Source organism: Mixophyes fleayi, chromosome 9, assembly GCF_038048845.1.
Source record: "Mixophyes fleayi isolate aMixFle1 chromosome 9, aMixFle1.hap1, whole genome shotgun sequence".
NCBI classification, from domain to species: Eukaryota; Metazoa; Chordata; class Amphibia; order Anura; family Limnodynastidae; genus Mixophyes; species Mixophyes fleayi.
Window position 1 is genome coordinate 66,724,531 of NC_134410.1, and position 25,894 is coordinate 66,750,424.

The 25,894-nt window shown below is 39.6% G+C and overlaps 1 protein-coding gene across 8 annotated transcripts in view; it reads right to left on the reverse strand.

The window, feature by feature from the left end:
- The window catches only part of DLG3 (discs large MAGUK scaffold protein 3), a 146,216-nt gene that overhangs the window by 17,152 nt on the left and 103,170 nt on the right, over positions 1-25,894 (reverse strand). For 5 of the 8 annotated variants that reach the window (XM_075184494.1, XM_075184493.1, XM_075184496.1 and 2 more), the window contains 2 exons: positions 16,187-16,343; positions 15,638-15,740 (listed from right to left, as the gene is read on the reverse strand). In XM_075184494.1, the coding sequence (XP_075040595.1) occupies positions 15,638-15,740; positions 16,187-16,343 (260 nt within the window). Of the gene's footprint in view, positions 1-5,991; positions 6,119-6,243; positions 6,378-15,637; positions 15,741-16,186; positions 16,344-16,971; positions 17,504-25,894 lie in introns of those variants that run through there. The other 3 variants (XM_075184497.1, XM_075184500.1, XM_075184499.1) reach the window with 3 other exon arrangements.

Consider the following 25,894-nt stretch of genomic DNA (forward strand, 5'->3'; position numbering starts at 1 on the left):
GCTGTACAAATGAATCATACCCCTGACAAAGCAGAATGGTTTCTACTGGTTACAAACTGTGACAACTACTTGTTACAATGATTATTTTTGTTTTTTTGTAACAAGAAAACACTTAATACACCAAATACTTGTATGTTATGGCTTTTGGTATATCCAGAATTTCTGACTTTTCAAAGTTTTGAAAAGGATTATGTACTGGCAGCAATGTGCATGACATGCTTACCAGTCGCCGCTTTTTGCTTATTTGCAATGTAGAGGTGAGGGGTATAAGAGCTGTCAGAGATGCAGTACATCTAAATTATGGTATGATATATATATATATATATATATATATATATATATATATACATATATACATACACACACACACATACACACACTCACTTTCGTACTTACGCTAATCATTATTTTTAGGTTGTGTCATTGTTGTCTGTGTCACTGTCAACATGAAAGTGACGACCACCATTGTCATGTGTTGTACTAGCATTAAAAACTCTAGTCCAATACCTGAATTTGAGGCCAGTGTGTGTAAGGTCCAAAGCTGGTCATGTACTTTGCAATCCTACCACTCAGCAGCTTCCAAATATGTCAAATAATTTCTATGTGCTTTCTATTCTTCTATTTGTGCAACACAATATACAAGATACTTGATATTAGATTTACTCGCTCTTAGAAAATGTACAGTATTACATCCATTCCGCCTCCATGCAAGTTCAAACAAATATGGTTTCTTTCTAACTACAAAAAAGTAATCTGTACAGGGTCCTAAATCTGCAAAGCTTTTGGGTGATTATCATGCGTAATCTATACCAAATCACATTCAAGAATGCATCAGTCTTTCCCCACTGCCCCTGGCACTCCTCTACTCATATTAATAGCACTTCTCACACTGAATAAAGGAAGCAGGACTTTATTATAATTTTTGTGTATATGACATTACCACCTGAGAGGAGCAATCATTTCTTTTTTCCCCCTAATTTGGAACCTACAGCATAACTGCTTTCTAGAACAAATCCAATACCTTCAGGAGGAAATCCCCTGTGAGGTCACAGGGGATTTCCTCCAAATAGCTAGGACAGCTATATGAATAATATTACTTCCATAGTAACTGCTAAATTAGTTATTAATAAATCCAGTGTGCATTTTATCTATCCATAATAAAAACATAGGAGACCTATTTGAAACACTGATGTTCAAATGTCTACTTTGGCAAAAGATGGCAAGTAGAATAAGTTAAACAAAACAAAAATGCCTCCCTACCTTTGTTCCTATTACTCCCTAGAGAGGTGGCCAATCTGCTAGATTTCACAGGCCTCATAATTGATTCAAACTCCTCCAAAAGGCCACATAATACATTTAGTGCCATATTCAGATAGCCAAAGGCACTCTGCTCCCTCCACAGGGACGTCAAGTAAAAATCTACGATGTTGCGGTAACTTGAGAAGCCGCAACGTTCCTCCGAACATCACAGCTAACTGAATTGCACTAAATTTGTTTGCCCAGAAAATGCACAACAATACAAAGGAGTCACTGAGAACATTGCTTCCTTTTGCAAAATGTCTATCTACACATTTTAATGCACATAACCAGCGCACGGTAAAAATACAAACTATTATAAGCACATTAAAGTTTATTTGACTATTTAGCACTGATATTCGTTTTTTTTATTTCACACTTTTATGAAGGGATAACAGGTACTATTTAAGCTATAATTCACTGCAATTCATAGAAAAGTATTCAGTTTAACTTTTTTTTCATATCTTTTTTACATTTTGTCTTAGGTTGTAATTGTTGCAACGTCAAACTTTGACAATGACAACCAATATCAATATTTTGATAATGACAGATTACTTTAATGAATTAGGAAATTGAATGAACTGACAAGAAATGAACATGACCAATATCTGATGGCTTTTAAAATGTATTCTTACATCACTTGTAAATGCCTGTGATTTTACAGACATTAACACTGACTGACACAGGCAGGATCAGTAAGTGGGTTTCTCAGCTGAGCAGCATCTGATAAGAACAAGCAGCCACTGCAGGAGGCTCTCCATGTCACAACAAAACCATTTAAAGATAATTCCCTGTAAAACCATGACAATGGATTTACCCAGCGGTGCAATCCATATCTGGTCTTAAAGGGGCTAAAATGACCCCCAGCCTCTACAACTTTTTACTTGCCATGCAATCATTTTTCAGAAGATCATACAATTATCTCTACATGTAGGTCTGTCCAACTTTTCTCCCCCAAACGTTAGCTGCCAGCAATTTCGTTCCAAACAATAAGGGTAGAGAGATGTGCAAAAAACTTATTTAGAGGTGTATCTGCATCTTGGCAGCTAAAATATCATCATACTAAAAATATAATTTACCCAGCTATTATACATCACACATTTTGCCAGCCTATGCCCATCCCCTATCACTGCACATTGCTGACCTTTGTCCCCATTATGTTACCAGACAGTGCTTCCTCCTCACCTGTATACCTTCCAGGAACAGTTACAAGGTTCCCAGCTATAACAACCCCAAGGAGAAGTACTATGGCACGCTCGTCATGCGATTGCTGCCGCTACAGTGACTTTTTGCTTACAATGAACACAGGAGAGAAATTATGGCTATAGAAACACCACCCCATGTTATAATATCGTGCCTTAGAGCTGTAATGGTCAGGAATCTACTATAATGGCTCCCAGCAAATGCAGTTGAGAGTCATAATAACGAAGGGAAATAGAAAGCATAGAAAACTACATGCCCCAGTCACATAGGTGCATTTCTAGGTCACTATGGCCACTGGTTTTTGTACAGCCTTGGATACAAGTGTTACATTAGAAAGATTGAAAAACAATATTTAATCCAAAAGATCCTTCAGAAATATGATCATACATGATTGATCATTTTCAGCACACAATACTTGAAAACAATTATATCACTGTGTGGTGACTGCCACAATGTGCAGTCAGACGATAACTGTGGCCTCACTGCGTATGTAGCTAACTTTTAAATGTACTAGTTCCGCCCCACAGAATCAAAATGTGTGGTCAATTTAGATATAGATCCTGCCTGTGTATGGGCATTTCAACTTGATTCTAGTCTCCCAACCAACATAAGAGATTTTTATAGTAACCCTCTAAAATGGGCTTCAAACCCCCCCCCCACAAAAAAATAGAAAAATGTTTTCCTTTATATATTTTACACTCAATGCTCTTCATGCTCAGCTGTAGCTGATATCCAATTTAGTGAAATCTTGACTTACAAGACCCAGGGCTAGATTTACTAAGCTGCGGTTTGAAAAAGTGGGGATGTTGCCTATAGCAACCAATCAGATTCTAGCTTTCATTTATTTAGTACCTTCTACAAAATGACAGCTAGAATCTGATTGGTTGCTATAGCAACATCTCCACTTTTTCAAACCCGCAGCTTAGTAAATTTAGCCCCCAGTCTCATATTGAGGGCTTTCAATGAGGAGATTGCTAGTTGTAAAGAAAAAAGAAAAGAAAAAACACTATGGGGGAATTCAATCCCCCCTAGAATATCGCAGCGCTAACCATATTACCGTTATTACGGTACATTTAACCTGGCTTTTGGCTCTCTCAGATTCAGATGTTCAAGCCCAAGCAATGAATCTTTCAGATTTGGCCACAAACAGGTTTGTATGTCCAAATCTAATAGAACTGTCCGAATGTCATTTGAGCAAAGCAGCTGGATCGGGCAGTTTTATATGCGAGCAAGGCTTTCTTGTGCATTTTAATTCATTATGTCCAAAAACTTACAGTTATTAGATATGATTATTATAATGGACATTCATCTATATATTGATAGATGACTGATGAGCATTTTTACATTAACATTTCTGAGTTAGGCTGGGTACAAACTACAAGGTTTTCACCAGATTATTGTGCCAACTACACAATAAACGATCATTATGTCCGAAATCACATTAGTGTGTACACTCTAATCATATTCTATTGTTCCAAAGCACATAGTATTGTTCATTTGACTTTATAAACATCTCTATAAACAATGAAACAATTCTGAGGCGTGTACGCTCTCCCGATCAGCATTGTGGGCAGATTTAAAGAGAGTTTACAGAGTCACAATCTTTTCGGCCGATGGTTTTGACAGATGAAGAGTAAAGATATGAAGGTAAATCTTGTAAAACGTGTATAGTGTGTACACGAGTTGGCATGCTGATCGGGACTTTCTTTCGTTAGTAAAATCATTAACTATCACATGGCGAGAAATTTTCTGTAGTGTGTAGCCAGCCTACGGGGCATATTTAATAAAGCACGATAGTGCTTTTAACGGGTCATTAAGGTGTCCTCCGCAAATTTATTAAGGGTGCATTGCAGCAGATATCATGGCTATCTGCTGCTTTGCATTCCTCTTCGTTTTTGGGAGCAGTCACCATACAACAGTATGGTGACTGCTCCTGGCCGCAATCTAACAAGTCCCGAAAAAACATTTTTTTCGGGAACTTGTCATGTTAATGTACGCCAGCTGAAGCTGGCGTACATCATCGGAATGGGAGAAATCTAATGCTGTCAGCTCTGCTCCGAAGAGCAGAGCTGGACAGCGCATGTGTGGAGGGATCACATGATCCATCCCTGTCACTCAGCGCTCTCTCTCTGCAACCATCGTTGCAGAGACAGAGAGGGGATCTGTGTGCGCATGTCCAGTTCTTGGAACTGGACATGCGCAATTGAAGAGAAGACCCGGAGACAGCGCTTCCGAAGAGGGGGTTAAGTATGATTTTTTTTATCACTGAAACAGCAGTTTTTCGGAACTGCTGTTTCTGTGCAGGGCTGTACATAAATGTGAGAAATAGTTCAATCCTTATCATTGCGATAAGGGTTGAAAACTACTTTTCACTTTATGTGAATATTGATAAATGTGCCCCTAAGTATGTTAAAAGGCTATATATAATGTGTGTGGAATTCTCAAGCAAACAAGACTATAAACCAATTACCGGACATCACCTCAAGGGTGAAAATATGTGGATATATTTATATATGAGCTAATGTACTTTATATAAAGTGATAAATTAGAAGTCAAGGACTAAATACAGAGGCTACATGCCCAGTTCGTTATACACGTCATGGAAATTCTAGGCTAATTGTACTATTCGTAAAAATGTAGAGTAGAAGGTGTTCTGTTCTTTGGAGTAACACAAGTTCTCACCGTGAACTTGTGAAACTCCCTCGGGAGGGGCGGGGGATTTCATGTCTAGCCTAAAATCTCCACTTAGGGGAGATTCAATTCAACATGATCTGTCTCTATACTGTCTACAGAGGCACACCAAGATGTGCACAGAAAAAGGAGAGGAGGTTCCTATAATAATGACAGGAAATGAATATTATATTATATTATTGAATCTTCCACCTTGGTTGTACTTGCACCTCAGGGGTGTGATCTAAAATAAGCAAAGATTTCAGTACCGCATTAACAGATGTGCATACAGGAGCACATCGGGAAGGCTTCCACAGAGGTTAATTCAATTCTCAGTCTTTTTTGCATATTCTGTATTGGTATCACTTGTGCATTATATATACACAATAAAGGCACCAAGTTAAATAAGGTATTTATACAAGCCCATTTATCATATAATGTGCATATCTGAATCATTAAACATCTGTGCGTCTGATTTACAACTTAATAGTGTGGCGGCTGCTATATGGATGAAACAGTGTCATAAAAAGCCAAGTAAATGGATTAAACATTGCTTACAAACCACACTAATGAATGCATCCTTACGCCACCAAGACTTAAATCATTTACAAATAACATCAAATTACTGTCCAGGACTGATTTGAAGATCTCTGAAGAGTGTGTGTGATTATATATATATATATATATATATATATATATATATATATCTGCGAATACACCACTAGCTGCACAGTCCAGACCACCACCACCACCCTCTGTAAAACCCTAAGTGCGGCACAACTGGCTCCTAGAAGACAACACTCAGCATCAAGACCTACAAACCTGTCATTATCTCCTGATGTAATCGCACATCCAGAATAACCAGCTGAGCCTCCGGTAACCGCAGCAACGCCCGCTCCCCCTAGATCCGAAGACGGGCACACAAACCGGTACTTGCAGCGTCTCCTCCGCTCCCCGGAGCAGCTCTGACCTCTGGGAGCCAGGGACACCAGTGCAGGTTATGGAGACACACCCGCAGCATAATACAGACAGACCCTAAGTACAGCCACTATTCCTCGCTTGCTGGTTACCTACCTGTACACGTCGTAACGTCACTACTACGACATCATACACACAACCGGCGTCTGCAGGCTCCCGGTGACCGGTTCTATGGCCGCTTGAACGAAGCAGCTACCGAAACTCGGCAAATCTCCACCTCTTCCGGAAAACAACAATCGTCCAACCATCTAGTCCGAAAACCGGATAACCAATCAGAGCGCGACCTTAGCAGGGCGCCAATCAGAACTCCATCGCGTGTTGAAGACCAACCAGAACTCTACATTTTCCCGCCCACTTTCTTGCAGTGCATATAAGGAGAACGCCCACGTTGGTTGTGGGTTAGCGCCTATATGAAAAGTCCCGTACCTGGGTATTAGTGAGATGCGGGCGTGACTTTATTTGTATTGTGTATGTGATGATTCAGTCCATCTCCTGACAATCAAAGTTTATAGAACGTTACATTATTGAACTTTTACATATGTATCTGTGGATGTTCTTAATCCTCCTTTCTATAGGCATAAGTGTCTCTCACCTGCGTTCTTACTTTACTGTCAGATTCGTTATCACTTGTTTATTCATACTATGTTACTACAGATAGGTGTCTCTATAATTAAATGTATTGTTTTAACTTCTTACTGATGTTAAGGTCAATGTGTCAGGTGATCTACCGTCCCCCTAGAGCACATAAACAATTTATTGAGGATTTCTTTCTTATCTTCAGACATCCCCACCATCATCATGGGTGATTTCAACATCCCCATTGATAACCCACCTTCCAAAGCTGCTTCCAAACTACTCTCTCTCTAACCTCACTTGACCATACTTTCCAACTCTCGGAAACAAGTTTCCGGGAGAGAGGACGGGACGAGGCCAATCGCGTCATTTTGGTCCCGCCCCCTGCGAAAACGTAATTTACGTCGCGGGGGGCAGGGCCAAAATGACGCGATTGGCCTCGTTCCGCCCCCCCGCCCTCCAAAATGGCATCAATCACCGAGAATCGCGTCATTTGACGCGATTCTCAGTGAAATCCAGGATGCGGGAGAAATGCCAACGAGCCCGGGAGACTGAACCGAGTTTCGGGAGTCTCCCGGACATTCCGGGAGAGTTGGCAAGTATGCACTTGGCCTCTCCCAGTGGATTGAATCATCTACTCACCAGGATGGCCATTGCTCTGATCTTGTTCTCTCTAGACTATGCTCAGTTTTTAATTTCGTTAATACAAGGGTGTATTAAGAAATCGCCACCTCTCAGATCACCACGTTATGCGCTACACGCTCACCCCCACTGCTCTAACCTCTCTACTGTCTAACGCTATCAAGCCTCCTCATACCTGCAGAAATCTTAATTCTATTAATCTTCAACAGTTTTCCACCTCTCTCCAACACCTTCTCTCCCTTATCTCTACATTCTCCTCCCGTGAGAAGGCAGTACCTCATTTTCACCAAACCTTAACAACAGCCCTTGATCAATTGGCTCCAGCGACACTACATACTACACGTTTACTTCGAAGTCAGCCCTGGCACACTATAGCAACGCAAAATCTTCAAAAACTTTCCTGTAAAGCAGAACGTCACTGGCGTAAATCTCGCACCTCTAATGACTTCTTCACATATACTTCTATCTATCGCTCCTATTGAAATGCTCTGGACACTGCAAAACAAACATACTTCCAATCTCTTATCTATGCTCAGGCTTTTAACCCCAAACGCCTTTTTAACACATTTAAATCTCTTCTCAATCCTCCCACCCCGAACCCTCTGTCAACTATCAGTGCCCAGGATCTTGCTTCCTACTTCAAGGACAAGATTGATAAGATCAGACTAGAAATGGTATCCTCTTCCTCGACAAGCAATCGGCTCAATTCCTTCCCACTACCCTCTAAACCCTCTCTTCATTTGACCCCACAAATTAAGAGGAAATTTCTACTCTTCTTATCTTCCTACTCTACCTCCTGTCCTCTTGATCCTATTCCCCCGCAAATTGGTAGATCCCTGTCTCCTGTGCTCATTTCACCTCTAACTAAAATCTGTAATCTTTCGCTCTCTACTGGCATCTTTTCATCACTATACAAGCATGCAGTGATTACTCCTATTCTAAAAAAAAAAAAAGATTCCGACCCAAACTATCTCTCAAATTACCGTCCCATCTCTCAGCTCCCATGCCCCTCCAAGCTTCTAGAGAGACTTGCCTACACTCGCGTCACACGCTTCCTTTCCACAAACAACCTGTTGGATCCTCTTCAGTCTGGCTTTTGTTCTCAACACTCCACAGAGACTGCGTTGACTAAGGTTGTCAATGATCTGATCAATGCAAAAACTTAACACTATTACTCTCTCCTAATTCTCCTGGATCTCTCGGCTGCATTTGATACCGTTGACCACTCTCTTCTCATACAAACGCTGAAATCCCTAGATCTTCAAGACACTGTTCTATCTAGGTTCTCATCCTACCTTTCTAATTGCTCTTTTACTGTTAATTTCTGGGGCCACCTCTGCTCTGCTTCCTTGATCAGTTGGAGTACCGCAAGGCTCAGTGCTAGGTCCTCTGCTGTATCTATACCGCTTCTCTTGGAAATCTAAGTTCCTTTGGATTTTCAGTATCATTTCTATGCGGATGATACCCAAATTTATCCTCTCCTGATCTCTCGACATCTGTGTAACATTTTGCGCTATATAGATAAAGGATAATAATATTACAGCAGCCATTAGACAAGAGGCCTATATTGTTACCTGGTGATAATTGCAACAGTTCTCTATTGGTTAGCAACTAGTTGGCAGACACACAGTTACTTCCACTAGGGTACACTGCCATTATTAGTGGGGTGCACTGGTACTAGCAGTGTATTATAGTATTTACTGGCACAGTCTGAATACTGTCCTCCATGGGGACACAGACTAAATATACTGGGGGAATACCAGCAATACATGGTACATCCTCCATCATCATATGTTCCCTAAACTAAGAACATATAGTATGATTTGTATCTACTGGATGCAGTATGTCAGTATGGAAAAAAAATGTGACATTTCCATGGGGAAATATTATTGATATAAAAATACCCATTTGTTGAACAGAAGTAAAAAATGACAAGAGAAAGTAATGTGTAAGGCAAACTTATGGCAAGTAATGGTAAGCCTGCTTACCTCGTCAAGGTGTACCCAATTAAGCAGGGCCGTGTGTGTGTGAGATGTGATAAGTGTGTAATGAGGTGTGTGTATGTACGGTATAGTAGATGGTTTGAAAGGGTATCTTAGTGCATTGCTTGCCATAATGTTATTTAAGTTCTACTAGTGTACGAAGGATGGATCGATTGCAAGTTGATATATAATTCAAAAAACATGTAAATACAGTAGTAGGGAAAAAAGGAAAAGTCATCTGTGCTGTATTTAATCAAAATGTCTGCTGAACAAAAAACCAGTAGACCACCGACATCACCTCCCTGGTAAGTGAGCCAAAAAGAATTTGTTTGGACCTGAATCCCTAGTTCCTTCAAGTACCCTTCCACTAATGTAGATAGAACAAAACACAGAAAACTAGAGTTAGTAACAGGTACTGGGTATAGTGACTATGGAAGCAGTGGTTTCTACTGTTACGCCTGTTTATATGTTTTAGCGTTAAAAACGCTAGTACAATTCACATAACTAATGCTAGTGTGTACAAGGCCTCAGAGAAGCTAATCTGTTGTCAATCAACAGCATTAATTGTAGGTAGTCAGTGCAGGGCTATAGGTTGGGTAAAAACTTCAGACAATGAAGTTTTGATGACAGGGCCCATGTGGAGTTGCAAACCCTGGACCCCCCACAAATCTTAATACGGCTTTAGCTTTGAGGTTTAAGAAGCCTTGCTTGAGGACCCCAAGTAACTTCAGTCTCAACATTTTATTGCAGTAGAATGAGTTGATATTTTAACAGACAGAAGATAAATAGCTCAAATGACGTGAATACTTTTTCAATTGTTCCTGTGACACCAAGTCATGCCCTGTTATGTGTAAATACGACAATCTGTAGTCAGTATAGAGCATTTCTGTTACCTATGAGACTGTAAGCTAATAATACTCTGGCATCTGCACAACTCAATTGAGATGCAAGACAGAGAAACACCCCATTCTTAAAGACGTTCAACTTATTCAGCTTTCTACCATCTCAATTTAACATGTTTCATCACATGCAGATTTTTTTCTCCTACTAATGAAAATATAATTACAATATATTTGCACAAACCATTATTTTCACTTTGATCTCCCTCGTTCTCTCTCTGAATATTGATGGACAGTGATATATCCTGGTTAACATTTTTTAGAAGTCACAAATTGTATACTGTGACATCAGAACGCACTGTCTATTCAGATATTAATTACAATAGTTTATACATAAATTAACATCACTTGCTATATAACAATATATATGCCTAAGTGCAGCACTATGCATATTGATAAATACATGCATATGTAACTGCAACATTATTCCTTCACATGCTATAGTCTGTAAACATAAGAGCAAAAGGCCAAACAATAGACTATGGATCCTAAACAAGACTTTGATAAGTATTCTGTGCATATGTCAGCGAACAAATATATTCATTGTACAGAAATAAAACCTATTTACAAACAACCCATTGTAAACATTAAACTTGCAGAATTAACATTGCCAATTATGTATGTCATGGCAGAATCAATACTATTGTCATAGAATACATATGGACGCAAGTACAATTGATGTTAGTATTGAAAAAAAGTCTATAGAAATCAAAGCACAATATAGTCCACAAAGTTCATGTTAGTCTGACTGCAGCAGCATTAGTGAGTGACGTTGCTGTATAGAAAAATTATGCACATTGAAGCAAAGTGGCTAAATATCAAGACTTAAAGAAAGGTAGATACTAGTAATCCAAAATGTTTAGAATTAAATATGTTATTGGAATTTACTAATCCCTTAAAACTAATATTTTTGCACACCAATAACAATGCATATTATTAAAATTTGGGGTCTGAGGGGTTATTAAGAAACCTATGTTCAAGATTTCCAATGTACAGTAACTAATAGCATTCAGTTAGCTATGTTGTTCTAGTATAAGTTAGACTAATGTAAGCACATTTCTGATTAAGTGTAATGGGGTAGTGCTCATTTTAACTTTTGTTATCAGTAGTACATATACCTAGCTGCAACAGTGTAACTGTATGGCAGTCTTAGGTGACCCAGTAACCCCCATAATCAATACAGCTTTGTTTGTGTTTGCATCATCTATAAATACAGCTGTTTGTGCAAATCACAATTCATTATTATAGATATGTTTGGTGCGGACGTCTACTGTAGGAGTTATACAGACTAAAATAACGCAATGAGACTATGTTCCAAAGTGATATTAGGGAAAATAAATGTAATGTTCTGTGACTTAAGTTTTAATGGTAATTTAGTGTTTCAAATTAAAATTCTGTTATTTATGTATATTAAAAAAAACAAAAGTTAAACGATGACCACATAAATGTATCTGAACTAGATATACTTAATGTATTGCATATTATGACCGCTGTTTCCCCTCAGTCTGCTCACCACCCTTATTCCCTTTTTTTTCTGTTGGTACCCCCTGACCTTGAAGAGCCACAATAAAAAAATACATAAAAAAACATAAACATGCTGTTATTTTTTTCAGAAAGATAGGAATGAGTAATACATTAAAAAGAAAAAAATATATATAGCGTAAAACAAATGTATTCATGATGGTATGAAACAACCATAATTTAGACATCATAGCCAGAAAATGAACCCTATACTTTCTACAATAATATCAATAAAACTACATAAATACAATCATTTTATAGTATGTGTGAAATTACAAAACTTACACACATTAAAATCCATACATTTACCAACTTTTTTTACATTAATCATACTGACAGTTTTAAGTAAATTAATACATTAAAAAATACACTAAAACACATACTTTTAATAAAAAAAAATGTAAGTGATAAAGTTACAAAAATATGACTCTGCAAATTCAGCATTTTTTCCATTTCTTTTAAAAAAAATGTGACCGCAAAATATCCTCAAGGAGTAAAATCCTACATGTACATAAGCAGCTGTTCATTATTGCATGCATGTACCTGCTCAGTTGTAAGCCTCCGTAATCAGCAACTACTATGTGAAAGTTATATGCCAGAAGTGAGCCTCTATCCCTGGAGACAGTCTCACTATAATCATTCTTCCATTTACTATTATGAAAAGGTCCCTTTTTTATGCCTTTAACACACCTTACATTCATGCAACACATTGCCACCTACTCCAAACACAAATCTGGTGCCAGCAAACATGATGTCATCAACGCTTACCTTTTATCTCTCTTCCCACAGCTTTCCTTTCCTTATTTTAACTCATAATCATCTTAAACTGCACGTCCTATGAGCAAGAAACCACCTATGTGCCTCCTTAAAGGACCACTACCAGAACATTTTACCCAAGGTACGAGAATGTTACTACAATACTGCTTCAGACGTGTCCTCTGTAGGAATTGTTTTTAACAAACAATCATGATATCTATTTGGCAAACAATTTGTTCAGTTGCAGAAGTAACAAATTAATTTCTTGTAGAATACCTAAAATCATACTGAATCAAAGATTTCCAGTAGAAAAAACTGAGACCATTCTGGGGAAACCATGACTTATGGGAACCCTTTCTCTGAGACACAGATTTACTTCATAGTACAAACTGTTGGCAACTATGCTGTCCTGTGCTCTGTGCACAAATGCACTTTCATTAAATAATTGGCTGCACATTAGTGTAAATTTACCAGTTTCAAAGTATGCTTAAATATTTGAAATGACTAAATATTTCTCTTAGTATTTCTCTATCTCTAAATATATAAATTTTGCTTTGTATTTTTGAAGCCCTAATTATAACTTATAAAAGAGATTAGTCCAGTACAACTTGACTATGAGAGCAAATGTTTGATTGTCTGCTGTGAGTTATTACACTTTGCCAATTTGTTAGAAAACAACCAACATTGTATTCAGAGTAATCTATTACTGTATTGTACTTAAAAAGCAACTACTATTAATTTCCCATAGACCTGTTGTGCTTTCAGTCATGTAGTTATCAGAATCTTCATTCTAAATTAGTATATGTGTGTTCCTAGGCGTAGAGAAACAGGTGAGTGCCAAACATGAGCTCAGCTGTGAAGAGTTGGGTGTATGCACATAGTGTTCCTAATTGTGAAGAACCTGGTTGGTGTACAGCCCACTGCTTGTGGTCAGGTAAGGGCTGCACATGGTATTTGCAGATGTGTAGAAGTGGGTGGCTGCACATAGTGAACCCGGCTGAGGGTTATAGTGGGCCTGATTCATTAAGTCATGCAAAACTAACGCATATTGTGTTTTTTTTTTAAATGCATGAAAATGAGACATAAGCAGGTCTTTAATAAGGAGCAGATCTGAAGGAACATCTCTTGTTGAATACGGCATCAGGTTAGGTACGCTCTGGTCTAACAGACATTGCAGGATACGTCCAATACATTTGTAAAATATAAAGTACCAAAAAACGCACAGAAAAAAATATTAAATTAATGTCTCCTGTTAATAATATAGTCATTAATAACAAAACCTTAAAAAAAAGGTTTTTGCCATTTACACCCCCCCTCCATAAAATACATTTGATACAATGTTATGAATGTCTACTGTACATAAAATGCATTTTTACAATTGCTCCTGATTGCAAACACATTCTGGCTTGAATATACGACCGTCATCACTAGTAATCAGCATTTACACCCAACCTGTAGCTGGTGATGGCAATGAAAAACATGTACTTTTGAGATGCCCAAAGTTTAAATCAGAGGTTGCTGCATGCGCTCAAGCTTGGCACGCCCTTACTGATTACTGAATATGTGCATACACCCAGTCCCCTCCCTGTTCCGCCCATGAAATCGTAGGCTGTAGTAAGGGTCCTTTGCAGTCTAAGATGAATTGAATTTTGCTGCATTCACTGGTGTATAGTTAGGTTCTAGTCATGAGTAAAGCGAATATAAAGCAAAATATGGCACGTATCAGCATTTAAGTTTCTTGATGAATCAGGCCCAGTGTACGTAGTTGTGTAGAGGTGGGTAGTACAACATGATTTTCCAAGCCATGAACTTTGAAGAAGTTGGTGGCTGTATATATAGGGTGACCAGCGGTGGATGGCTGGACATAGTGGACCTCATCTAGAACTGTGAGTACACCAATTGTTTTAGTGTGATATATACATTTCTAAACTACACATGTGCACCAAAAATGTGAGAATATCTAAATATTTGTGCATATTAGACTGGATACCGTTATGCCCAGAGAAACATACCCAGATATGTCTCTTAGAAGGCAGATCTCTTGCGGGTACTGAAGGGATGGTGTAAAGATTTGCAATGATGATCATTAGCAGCAATATCTAGCTGCATCTGATTGGCTGTTTGCATATTGACCTCTACAGGTGATACTACTTAATTCATTATTGTTGCCGGCAGCTATTTTACAAGAAGTCACGGCCATCAAATTATATTACTTTTTTGTCATTTCTATTTGGACTACTGCAAAAAAATGAGATTCCCATTGCTAATCAATGGTCGTTGGAGTGTTTATATTACATTTTATATGGAAAATGCGATGTGCGCATTTATTTATAACCGTCAATACACTATTCTCTCTTCTGTATTTGATGCATCATTACATTATTACATTGTGTACAAATAGGGTACTGTGACCTTACCATTTACTACTAATACTGTCAAGCCACATCTTTAGGCTATCATTAGGTGTAAGTATACACACATGTACTGCTGATATACACCTGCCACAAATATTACTATTTTTGAGTAGGATGCATCTCGAGTTATGTCTCAACACACACATATAAGTAAGCTTTTTTGTTGCATATGTTTCTCTCTGTATAAATCTTTACATCGTGCCTAAAGTACACCATAAGTGAAAATCAACTTGAAAGACACCAAACACAAAAATGCAGATACATATTTTCATAACAAAGCAGCATATCCAAAAAGAGAAGAAATATTTTATAATTCCACGTTCCATTGCACAGAGTATTAGCCTCAGATGTTCACACTCATTTCTATATACAACTTAAATACCTTTACAATGAGTACACCTACTAAAGACTTTGTTGCACTGTATCTACTCTAAATTATTTTTTTTCTAATCATTTTTCCAGGTGTCAATATTGTCATATTAGAAAAAATACAGCTTGCAAATTTTTGCAAAGCTACAACAACTTAAACAGGTTTTAGCATAAAATTTCATTAACATATAGTATGTCTTAAAAATAGAAGCTGCCACTTTATTAGCAGGGGAACTAATATATAATTCTTCAAACAGTAAATTCCACTTTATTGTTGAAAGAGACACTTTGCAATCGTAGACACACACCCCACAAAATGGTACATATATCTTACCTTCAGGTCGGTATTGTGCTACGATTGTAACTGTCTGCCCTGCCCGTTTTAATGCTGCTGCGGCTTGCTCATGTGTTGCACTACGTAGATTCACTCCATTAACCTGTAACAGGAGAAATTGTCAAACATAACCTAGTGAGGCACCTTACAGCAATAAGAATCAATGGTATGGCTTCAGAAGGCTCCAGGCGGTCATGTTTGGGTAGACTGCGCATCTTACTGATCATCTTAAAAAACATGGCTTAGTATGGGAAAATCTGGTAAATATAATTAGAACACTGCAGTTTTTTTAAGTGCATGTTTGCAATCAACTGTGGATTAAACAATAAAGAATGTTATACTCTGCATACCAAAATCAGGCTAGAGGTAGAACAGCAGTTAGTCATTTTAGGTTATGTGGATAACCAGCAAGCAATGTCCACAAACAAAGTTTATAAGGTAAAAATGTAACATACCAGGAGGCTTGATTTTTGTTACTAATTAACAAATGACTTGCTAACAACTCTATTACAACATACATGAAATGATCATGGTCAAAACTGAACTCACCGATAGGATGCGGTCCCCACGTCGCAACTCCCCACTAAGGTCTGCTGGTCCCCCGGCAAGAATAAATGATACAAAGATTCCTTCTCCATCCTCTCCACCAACGATGTTAAAGCCCAGTCCTGTAGAACCTTTATGTAGAATGATCTTGCGTGGTTCCCTGGAGACACGACGGAAAGACATGTCTAGCACTCAAGCCAGGTGAATGTAGGGAAGGGAGAAGAGGTGGAAAGATGACAGAATAGGTGAGAATAAAGAAGCGAGAGAGAACCGAGAAGAAAGGAAAAAGCTAAGTGGAAAGCAAAGGTCTTAGAAAGAGACAAATCAGACATGAACTTCTGAAAAAAGTATCAGACTATAAGTTGAAATAGTGAAGCTATGAAACAATTGACAGCGACAGAAGGATGTTGTAGTCTGCCCTGTATCAATGGCTGGATGAGATGGAAGCTCGGTACAGAAAGTGCTGCACAGCCGGTCTGACTGGTGCTATCAAAGGAAATCACTAATGAAACCTTCTGACAAGTTTCAGGGCAGGAACAACTGTGGATTGCAACATAACGTAACTCATCACATCACTTTTAACATCTGTCTGCTCCACCAACAACTATCAGGGCCACTGTTTCAGACTTTGTATTCTCTTTGCAGTGTTATCTATATAAATGGTGATTATACTATTGCATAATGATTACTGTCCATGTATCTACTGATCTCTGGATTGCACTGAAACTGAGCATGTTGTCAGACAAAAATGTATTCAATTCTTCTCTTTCTTGATTTCTCCCTCCTACCTCTCTTTGCTTGTTCTTTGTGCCAGTAGCTGCCGCTTGTGGGGTGCAGTGTTCAGGGGTCTTCGATACGACATAGATGAAGAGACATTCACTGTGAACATGAGGGCGGTTCCCAGACGACACTAGCACTAACACTTCTGTCTCTATCACTCACTTCTTGCCCTCACCTGCACGTAGTTGCATCTGGGCCCAGCACTGCTCTCTTTGATTTCTTACAGACCTCTCTCTTCACTTCTGTATTGATTAACTTGCTCTTCCTCCTCTCTTCCGTAATCTTTCACTTAAGCTGCCTGTCCTTAAATCTTCACTTGACAATGACCCTGATTCCCACAGATTTCACTGCTTAACCCCTCCAGTTATCCGTTTTAACCTCTGTTTGTTTCTGTCTGCTGCTTCTACGGTTCTCTCAAGTTCCAGGAAGCACTGTGCTCTCTCTTGCTGTCCTGTCTGCATCTAACTGGTGTTTAAACACGTATTTGCTCTCCCTCTCTCACTAACACATTCTTTCTCACAAAACAAGTAGGGTGTTGCTGCTAACACCTCGTCTGTTTCATTAATTTAACCTTTTCCTGTGAGTTTTCAGATTTTAACACTGAGCAAATACCCAGAGGATTTGTTAATCCTCAGACCCTTTGTGTGCGAGTGAGTGTCATTTGCAAACAAAGGGATAGATCCTTTTGAAAGTGTTTGACAGTGAGGAACAGAGGAGTTCTCTATAGAACTCATTTCAGACTTTTAGTTGCAAGGTTCAGTCACACAGGTCACATTCCCAGCATTCCAAGTGATTTTTTTTGCTGATGACATCACTTATGCATATGACTACCTGGTTGTTCCAAACAATCTGCTGTTTTATGATGGGCTGGAATGACAGTTCACTAATTTGTCTGCGTCACCTTTGGCTCTGGCTGCTCCTCCCTAATTAATTTCCCTCTGTTTTCCTTCTCTGAAACACACCTTTTTCTCTTCATATTTTTTCCTGTAGGCAGTTCTCCTTTGCCCTTCTCTACTTTACTTGCCCCCTCTTACATATTTTCTTCCTTGTACCACTAATTCAGTTTGTATCTCTCCTTCTGTTCTTAATTATCCCCTAGTCTCCCCTCCTCTTGTCATTTACATGATGATTCAGACTGCAGATATTTTCATTTATCTGTGCCTAATAACCGGTCTATAATATTTTGTAAACTCCCATTTAATAATAGGTTTACACATACAGGTTGATTACAATATATGTTTCTGTCGTTACTATGTTACCATCAGTCTGTAAATTTACTGACGTAAAAAAAAATGAAATTTTCAAGAGCCATGTTAAAAATACATGTCAGCAACAATACCATTGAGACTACTTTACTACATACAGTAGCATTATAGCGGTATAGGGTTGTAAGCAACTTTAATTATCTCAATCCCATTGGTATCTAAACCAAAGTGGCACAACCTGTAGGTTGGCACCAGAACTGAGGTCCCACAATCTATTTTTGGGTTGCCCTGATTGTCAGATATGCAATATATTTTACTGGGAATTGCCACTTTTGTGGTGCCAGAAAAATGACACACTAACCCTTGGGCTAAAATAAAATAAAATTCAGTACAGATAAAGCAGCTCTTCATAAAGGGGAACTGGACCACTTATAACAACAAACAGAAATATAACATCTATAATAATAAAATAACTATTTATTACACAATCAAACAATATTAAGATGCAAGCAATATAAGAACCCTAATACTGAAACAAATATATCCAAATATACACAAGTGCTTATCCGGAGATACAGTTAATATCTGAAAATAAGCCAAACACAAAATCCTTTGGAGACAATGATATTAAGTTAAGTGGAGAAGAGGCAGACCAAGAGCCTTCACCTGTGGCCCCCAGGTTTTGTACTGTTAGGACATGCAGCACAACCAATCAGAGAAATAGTAATGAGTACAGTGTATTCTGCACCATCGGCTCCTGCTGTGCAGGTAAGTGCTTTTAGACATGTGTGAAGGTGTGAGTGGCATTAATGGGAGGTGTGAGTGTTATGTGGGGGAGGTCTGATTGACATAGAGGAAGCATGTGGGATGGTCTGAGTGACATGGGGGAGAGTTTTGGTGTACATTTAGGATCTGGCCATGTCAGGGCATTGTGTGGCAAGTGGGGGCCTGAGGTGATGTGGGGCTATTTTGGACCAAGTTGTAAATTAAGGGTTATGTGAGGTTCTTTTGGAGGTTGGAGGACTGCACGCATGGCCCTTAAGTATATTGGGTTGCTGATTACTGCTCTAGCTGCTACTAAAGTGTTGCTTTAATGTATGTCATAAATGTTGACAGTATATAATATAGTATTAGTAAATAGTTTTAATTAAATAGTTATGCCAGTGAAAATGTTAACAAATCTTAGTAAAGTTACATACCAAAAATTTCCAGAGCCTTTTATGTAACTAAAATAACACAGTATTAATCTTGCTGACTATCCCAGAGGGATAGACAGATGACCAGTGTGGGAGGGGGCGTGGAGATGACATTGCATCACCAAAGCCCTGCCCCTAATTGCAATTTACAGCTTAGCTCTGCAGGGGCGAGCTTAACTACTGAGACCGAGTCATCAAACCCTGTCCCCTGCCTCCACATGGGATGTCTGCTCTTCCAGGAATCAGGGAAGACGTTACAAAATACTTTTACAAAAATTAAAGCTGATCTCTGGTGTTATGGGTCACAACATAATATTTATCTTTGTATCTTATTATTAAATAAGCCCTTGTGTGTCATATGTGATATCCTTGTGTTGTTAGTGTCTTTGTTCATACATATGGTGTTAAGGCTTAAATAACTGGGTGGTAGTTATGGTCATAAGTTAAACATGACTACTCAGTGATGCTGATGAGCTCCAGTAAATATTTTTAGAGGAGAGTTCCCCCACCTCTGGATTCTGTACAAGAAGAAACTGATTGTTATTCTGATTATTTTTGAGCTAGGCAGATATTAACTCCCAGTATTCACCTTTGTAACTACAGGTTTGTAAAACAGGTTTAACCGGAATTGGCCATGCTATCAGTATAGACCATTAAAACTTCATAACAAAGACTTCTTCTTTATCCTTCCTGAAGGTTAAATGAGCCATTCTAATTGTATATTGCAGCTATAACTTGAACAAGTGCACTGCAGACTTCTTTTTCACATTTTGAGTTGAATAATATAATTCAGTAGAAATACTACTGGGATGTTATAACATGCTAGGACTGATAGTCTCCAGCTGTCTATAGTCACAAAGCACACTAAAATACAGCACATTTTAAAATTCAGTGCTTCTGTGCATTTCCTTTATTAAATACATACATTCTGGGCGTGATGTAGAGTTGGGCATTATTGATACTGAAAAAAGCCATATATAAAAATAGCGTATTTACGTCTAAATGCTGAGTTATACAAATATGTGTTCAGTTTACGCCAGGCATATGTTATAGAGACCTATGTTCCACTTGTGCCCATGTTTTTAACAATTTGTTTTATGTGCAACAAATGCATTCACCAATAGGTATCACCTAATACAGCAGAAACAACTCCCTGTCTCACGTACGGGGAAAAAAGTTTTGCTTAAACTCACACACAAAAAGCATAATATATGTAACGAGTAAAGCACCACCTATCGGCATCAGCAGAGCAGTCGCGAACACAATCACAGACGATTCACTAGTGCCGCAGACTATATTCATTTTCATCCACTACTTGCACGTACCCTTGACCACACAGCAAATAATAGGGCTTTCTTAGGTGTCTTATACCCTGTTGGCATCTGTTTGCAATTGCGCAAGCATATGTTACAGTGCTCGGACTACACTAGAAAGTGGCAGAATCATGCAACTCAGCATGGGGGCATTTGCTTGCACTAACTTCTAGGCATGTGCAGAGTGATTTCACTCAAGATACACTACACAAACTGGTGTAGTACTCACTCTACTTCAGCCTCACAATGTCCAGTTAAAGATGCATTTTTATACCCAATTTCACAGGATACAAGTATTATTTATTTATTAATTGCTATTTATATAGCACCTTCATATTAAGAAGCACTTTACAGAATAAAGTGTAATCATTCACATCAGTCCCTGCCTCAGTGGTGCGTACAATCTATATTCCCTACCACATGAACATATATACATACACACTAGGATTTACTTTATTAGAAGCCAACCAACATAGCAATAGGTTTTGGAGCGTGGGAGGATAACAGAGCACCAGGAGGAAACCATCACAAACACGGGAAGAAACATACAGCGGTCACACTAGTGGCCTAGTCAGAATTGAGCTCATGGAAAAAGCACACTGTAGGGTGCCTAGTGCCTTTTTTAAATAAATATGGTACAGCCCATGCATTGTATAGTGCAAACATTTGGCTTCAATTTCCAGATATATTTTTGGCCATTGGCCATGTTGATACTAAAATGTAGCTGTCTTTCAAATATCCACCATCCTGTTAATGTATAATGCATATGGGATAACATAGACACAGATAATAGTATTCTCTATAGAGAAAAGAAAAAAAACAGTGACACAATCAATCACAAAATCTTACAGGGACAAATTTCTATCAACAGGGCCTGCCCATAAAATGAGTTGGTAATATAGTATTTTGTTATGATGTCAGATACAGTTGGGCCTATAATCAAATCCAAGAATGTTGCTACACTGGGAAGACTGGAAGTACTGGTATATATGGACTGTTGTCAGCAACCCCAAACATGTTGCATTTGACACCCTGGTTCAATAACTGTATCTGTTGTCAAAAAGTGCAGTGGAAAGCACTGAAACAGCACTGAAGCTATAAGGTTGATTCCAATCACAGCCTTACATGTGTGGGGGTTGTATGTTGTCCCTGTGTTTGCATGGATCTCCTCCCACAGTCCAAAATTAAGGTTAACTGGCTGCTGGCAAAAAATAGACGTGTGTGTGTGTGGTTAGACTGTAAGCACTAATGTGACAGTGACTGATAAAAATAATTAAATATTCTTTGTACAGCACTACGTAATATGCTGGCACTGTGTCAATAAAGAAGTATGTAACTGCCTCTTACTGCAATTACTTCCCCATCCATGAACCCATGAATACAAAATGAACTGGAGGTAAACAAGCACTTATACATCTCTCAAATCCACCATACACGTATATCTTATTCAGAACACTACAGTAATTCAGCAAACCTCAAAACAAATCACCTGTCTCAAAACTGTAAGTCCTTTAAATGTGCCCTATGGAATACATGGTCTGCTTATAGCAAACTTAAATCCATACATGACCTCTTCCTCTCAAACAACCTCAACCATCTGGCAATAACAGAAACATGGCTTACACAATCGGACACTGCCTCAGCTGTAGCACTTTCAAACGGTGGTCTCCATTTCCCCCACTTCTCCAGACCTAGAGGCAAACAAGGAGGTGTGGTTGGACTACTTTCTTTCCTCACATTGCACATTCACAGCTCCACCAAATGTCCCATAACTCATACTCACATCTTTTTTTCTTTTCATTCACATCTGAAGTACATGTTATTTGGATTTTCAACCCATTCTATTTGTGTGCTGCTGTGATCTATCGCCCCCTGGACCACACCAACAATTTATTGAATATTTCTCTGCCTGGCTCCCTCATTTCTTAACCTCAGCCAACCCCACCATCATACCGGGTCAATATCCCCTTTGATAACCCATATTCTACATATGTGTCACTCACCGGACTGTGAGTGCTACTTCTCGTGTGTTTAGGAACTGTGGCCGTCCACCATCCTGAGGGTCTGCGCATGTGCAGCCCTTTTCAACCTTCAGTTCATGTTCCTTTTAGTTAATTGGCTGATCAGGCAACACTCCCTATTTATAGCACCTGAGGTCAATACCTCGTGGCCTGATCTTGGAGTCTCATTCCCCATGAGCCTCTGAAGGTGTTCCTGTGTTTCCTCGTGTGTTCAGCTCCTGCTGATTCCTGTTGTTCGTTTGTGGTATCCAGACCACTTCATCTACCCTGTGTTTCATCGTGACTGCACCAGCTGATTCCTATCCGCTTCCTCTGTGCTACTTCAGTTTGCAGCACACTTCAACTCTCCTGTGTTTCATCGTGACTGCACCAGCTGATTCCTATCCGCTGCCTCCGTGTATCTACAGTATCCTGCTCACTTCAACTCTCCTGTGTTTCATCGTGACTGCACCAGCTGATTCCTATCCGCTGCCTCCGTGTATCTACAGTATCCTGCTCACTTCAACTCTCCCGTGTTTCATCGTGACTGCACCAGCTGATTCCTATCCACTGCCTCCGTGTATCTACAGTATCCTGCTCACTTCAACTCTCCCGTGTTTCATCGTGAATGCACCAGCTGATTCCTATCCGCTGCCTCCGTGTATCTACAGTATCCTGCTCACCTCAACTCTCCCGTGTTTCATCGTGACTGCTCCAGCTGATTCCTATCCGCTGCCTCCGTGTATCTGCAGTTCCCTGCTCATCGCTACCCTCCAGTACTCCTCGTATCTGCAGCCAGCCGATCCGCTCTCCGTGCTTCTACAGTGTCTCCGCTTGTGTCAACTCGCCTGTCTGTATTGGATCAACGCCCTGCTGCTTTCATCTCGTCTAGATCATCTCTACTCTTCAGTGTTCTCCAGGTTCTATATACTACTGCTTCCTGAGTATTTATTTCTATCCCTGCTGGTTCACCTACCTGTGCGCTGCACCTACTAGATTACCGCTTCTACCCTCCTGGGACTTCGTATCCTGCCGGCCTCCCGCCGTCCAGGTATCTCTGCACTTCTGTCTGACAGCCTGCTCTCCTGAACCACGGTATGCATACTTCTCATTGACTGTGCTGGTGTATTGCATATCTTGCTGGACTGAATTGTTCTCCTCTGGAGTTCACTATCCGCTGAGACTATTGCCATCATTTGACTGTGTTACCTTTTGCCTGGATAGTTCTTGTGACTTTGTATTATTGTGCAGTGCTGTTCAGTCATTACTATATTGTGCATATCATCGTGGGATCAAGTTCAGTGTGCCCGTGTATACTCTGCATTGCATTTCTCTCCCCGTGCTCCTCCTCACATATATATTCAGTGGTACAACTTGCTAGAGGCAGACCACTGTTCCCTGTGTCCTGAGTCACCTGTTCCCGTATCCTTTCACATAGCAGTGGTACAACTTGTTAACGCAGACCACTGACTTCCCGGATACCTCCACCCGGATTCCATTCCTTCACCTTGACAGCGGTACAACTTGCTAACGCAGACCGCTGACTCTCATCAGCTCCTCGTTACTTCTGGACATTCCTCCTCACTATAGCAGTGGTACAACTTGCTATCCGCAGACCACTGACTACCCTCACGTTTCCCTTGTCCATTCAGTTCCTCGTGTACTATTATAACATATTACCAGTGCTGCTAGTCATAGACTTTCCACGAGCATTCTCTACCATCTGCTGTCTCCTGTTCCGTGATCACCCCGCTACCAGAGTACCATATTACCACCTATACTGCTCTGGTAAGTCCATCATCTGGTGATCCCTGGGTAAAGACTCCTAGTGCCCGTGACAATATGCCTCCAAACTACTCTCTCTAACTTCCTTCACTGCCTCTCCCAATGGAATGACTCCTCTACTCACCGGGATCGCCGCGGCTTTGATCCTGTTTTCTCTGGACTAAGCTCAGTTTCTGATTTCCTTAACACGCCTTTCCCCACCTGGAATCATTATTTTAGTCTCTCCGCCATTACTTTAACCTCTCTGCTGTCAAACTCTACCAAGCCTTCTCATACTCACATCAATCTTAGTTCTATTAATTTTTAACAGCTTTCCTTATCTCTGAAACACCCCAATTTCTACATTCTCCTCTACTAATATGGCAGTATCACATTTTCACCAAACCCTAGCAGCAGCCCTTCTTTAAGTGGATCCAGCTCTGTGTCGTTTTTGATGTCAGTGGCACAACATCTTCAAAAACTCTCTCACAAAACAACGCCTTGGCATAAATCTCGTACTTCTAATGACTGCCTCACATATAATGCTATCTATCAATCCTTTTGAAATGCTTTGGACACTGACAAACAAACATACTTCCAATCACCATCTCTGCTCAGGGATCTAATCCCTAGCGTGTTTTTAATATATTTAAATCTGTTTAAAACCCACCACAAAACTTCTGACTGTTATTAGTGCACCAGGGGGTAAATGTATGAACCTCCGGATTCTTCAACTCTGGCGAGTTCAGCGTCTTCAGCGCTTAAATTTAAAGCGGCGCTGCCTTGTAAAGGGAAGTCTCCCTTTACAAGGCAGCGTTGCTTTAAATTTAAGCGCTGAAGACGCTGAACTCGCCGGAGTTGAAGAATCCGGAGGTTCATACATTTACCCCCAGATCTTGCTTCTTATTTCAAGGAAGATTCAACATGAAATGGTATCTTTTTCCTCAACAAACAACCAGGGAAATTCCTTTCCTGCACCCTCTGGGGCACCTTCTCTTCATTTGATCACACAAATGAAGATGAAGTGTGTACTGTCTTCTTATCTTCCTACTCTGCTACCTGTCCTCTTGAACCTATACCCTCGCAAATCAGTCAATCCCTGTATCCTGTGCTCATTCCAGCCTAAACTAAAATCAGTAAACTGGCTACTGGTATCTTCCCATCATTATTCCAGCAAGCAGTGATTATCCTTATTCTGAAAAAACTAATTTCTGACCCAAACTCTCTGTCAAATTACCATCTCTCAGCTCCCATACACCTCCAAGTTTCATTAAAGAATTGCCTACACTCCCCTCATTTCTTTCCTCACACAACCTAATGGACCCTCTTCAGTCAGGCTTCCTTTCCCAACACTCCACAGTGATGTTAGTAATAAAGGTTGTAAATGATTTGACCACTGCTAAATCTAACTTCGTCTCTGCTTCCATTATCATTTGTAGTACCACAAGGCTCA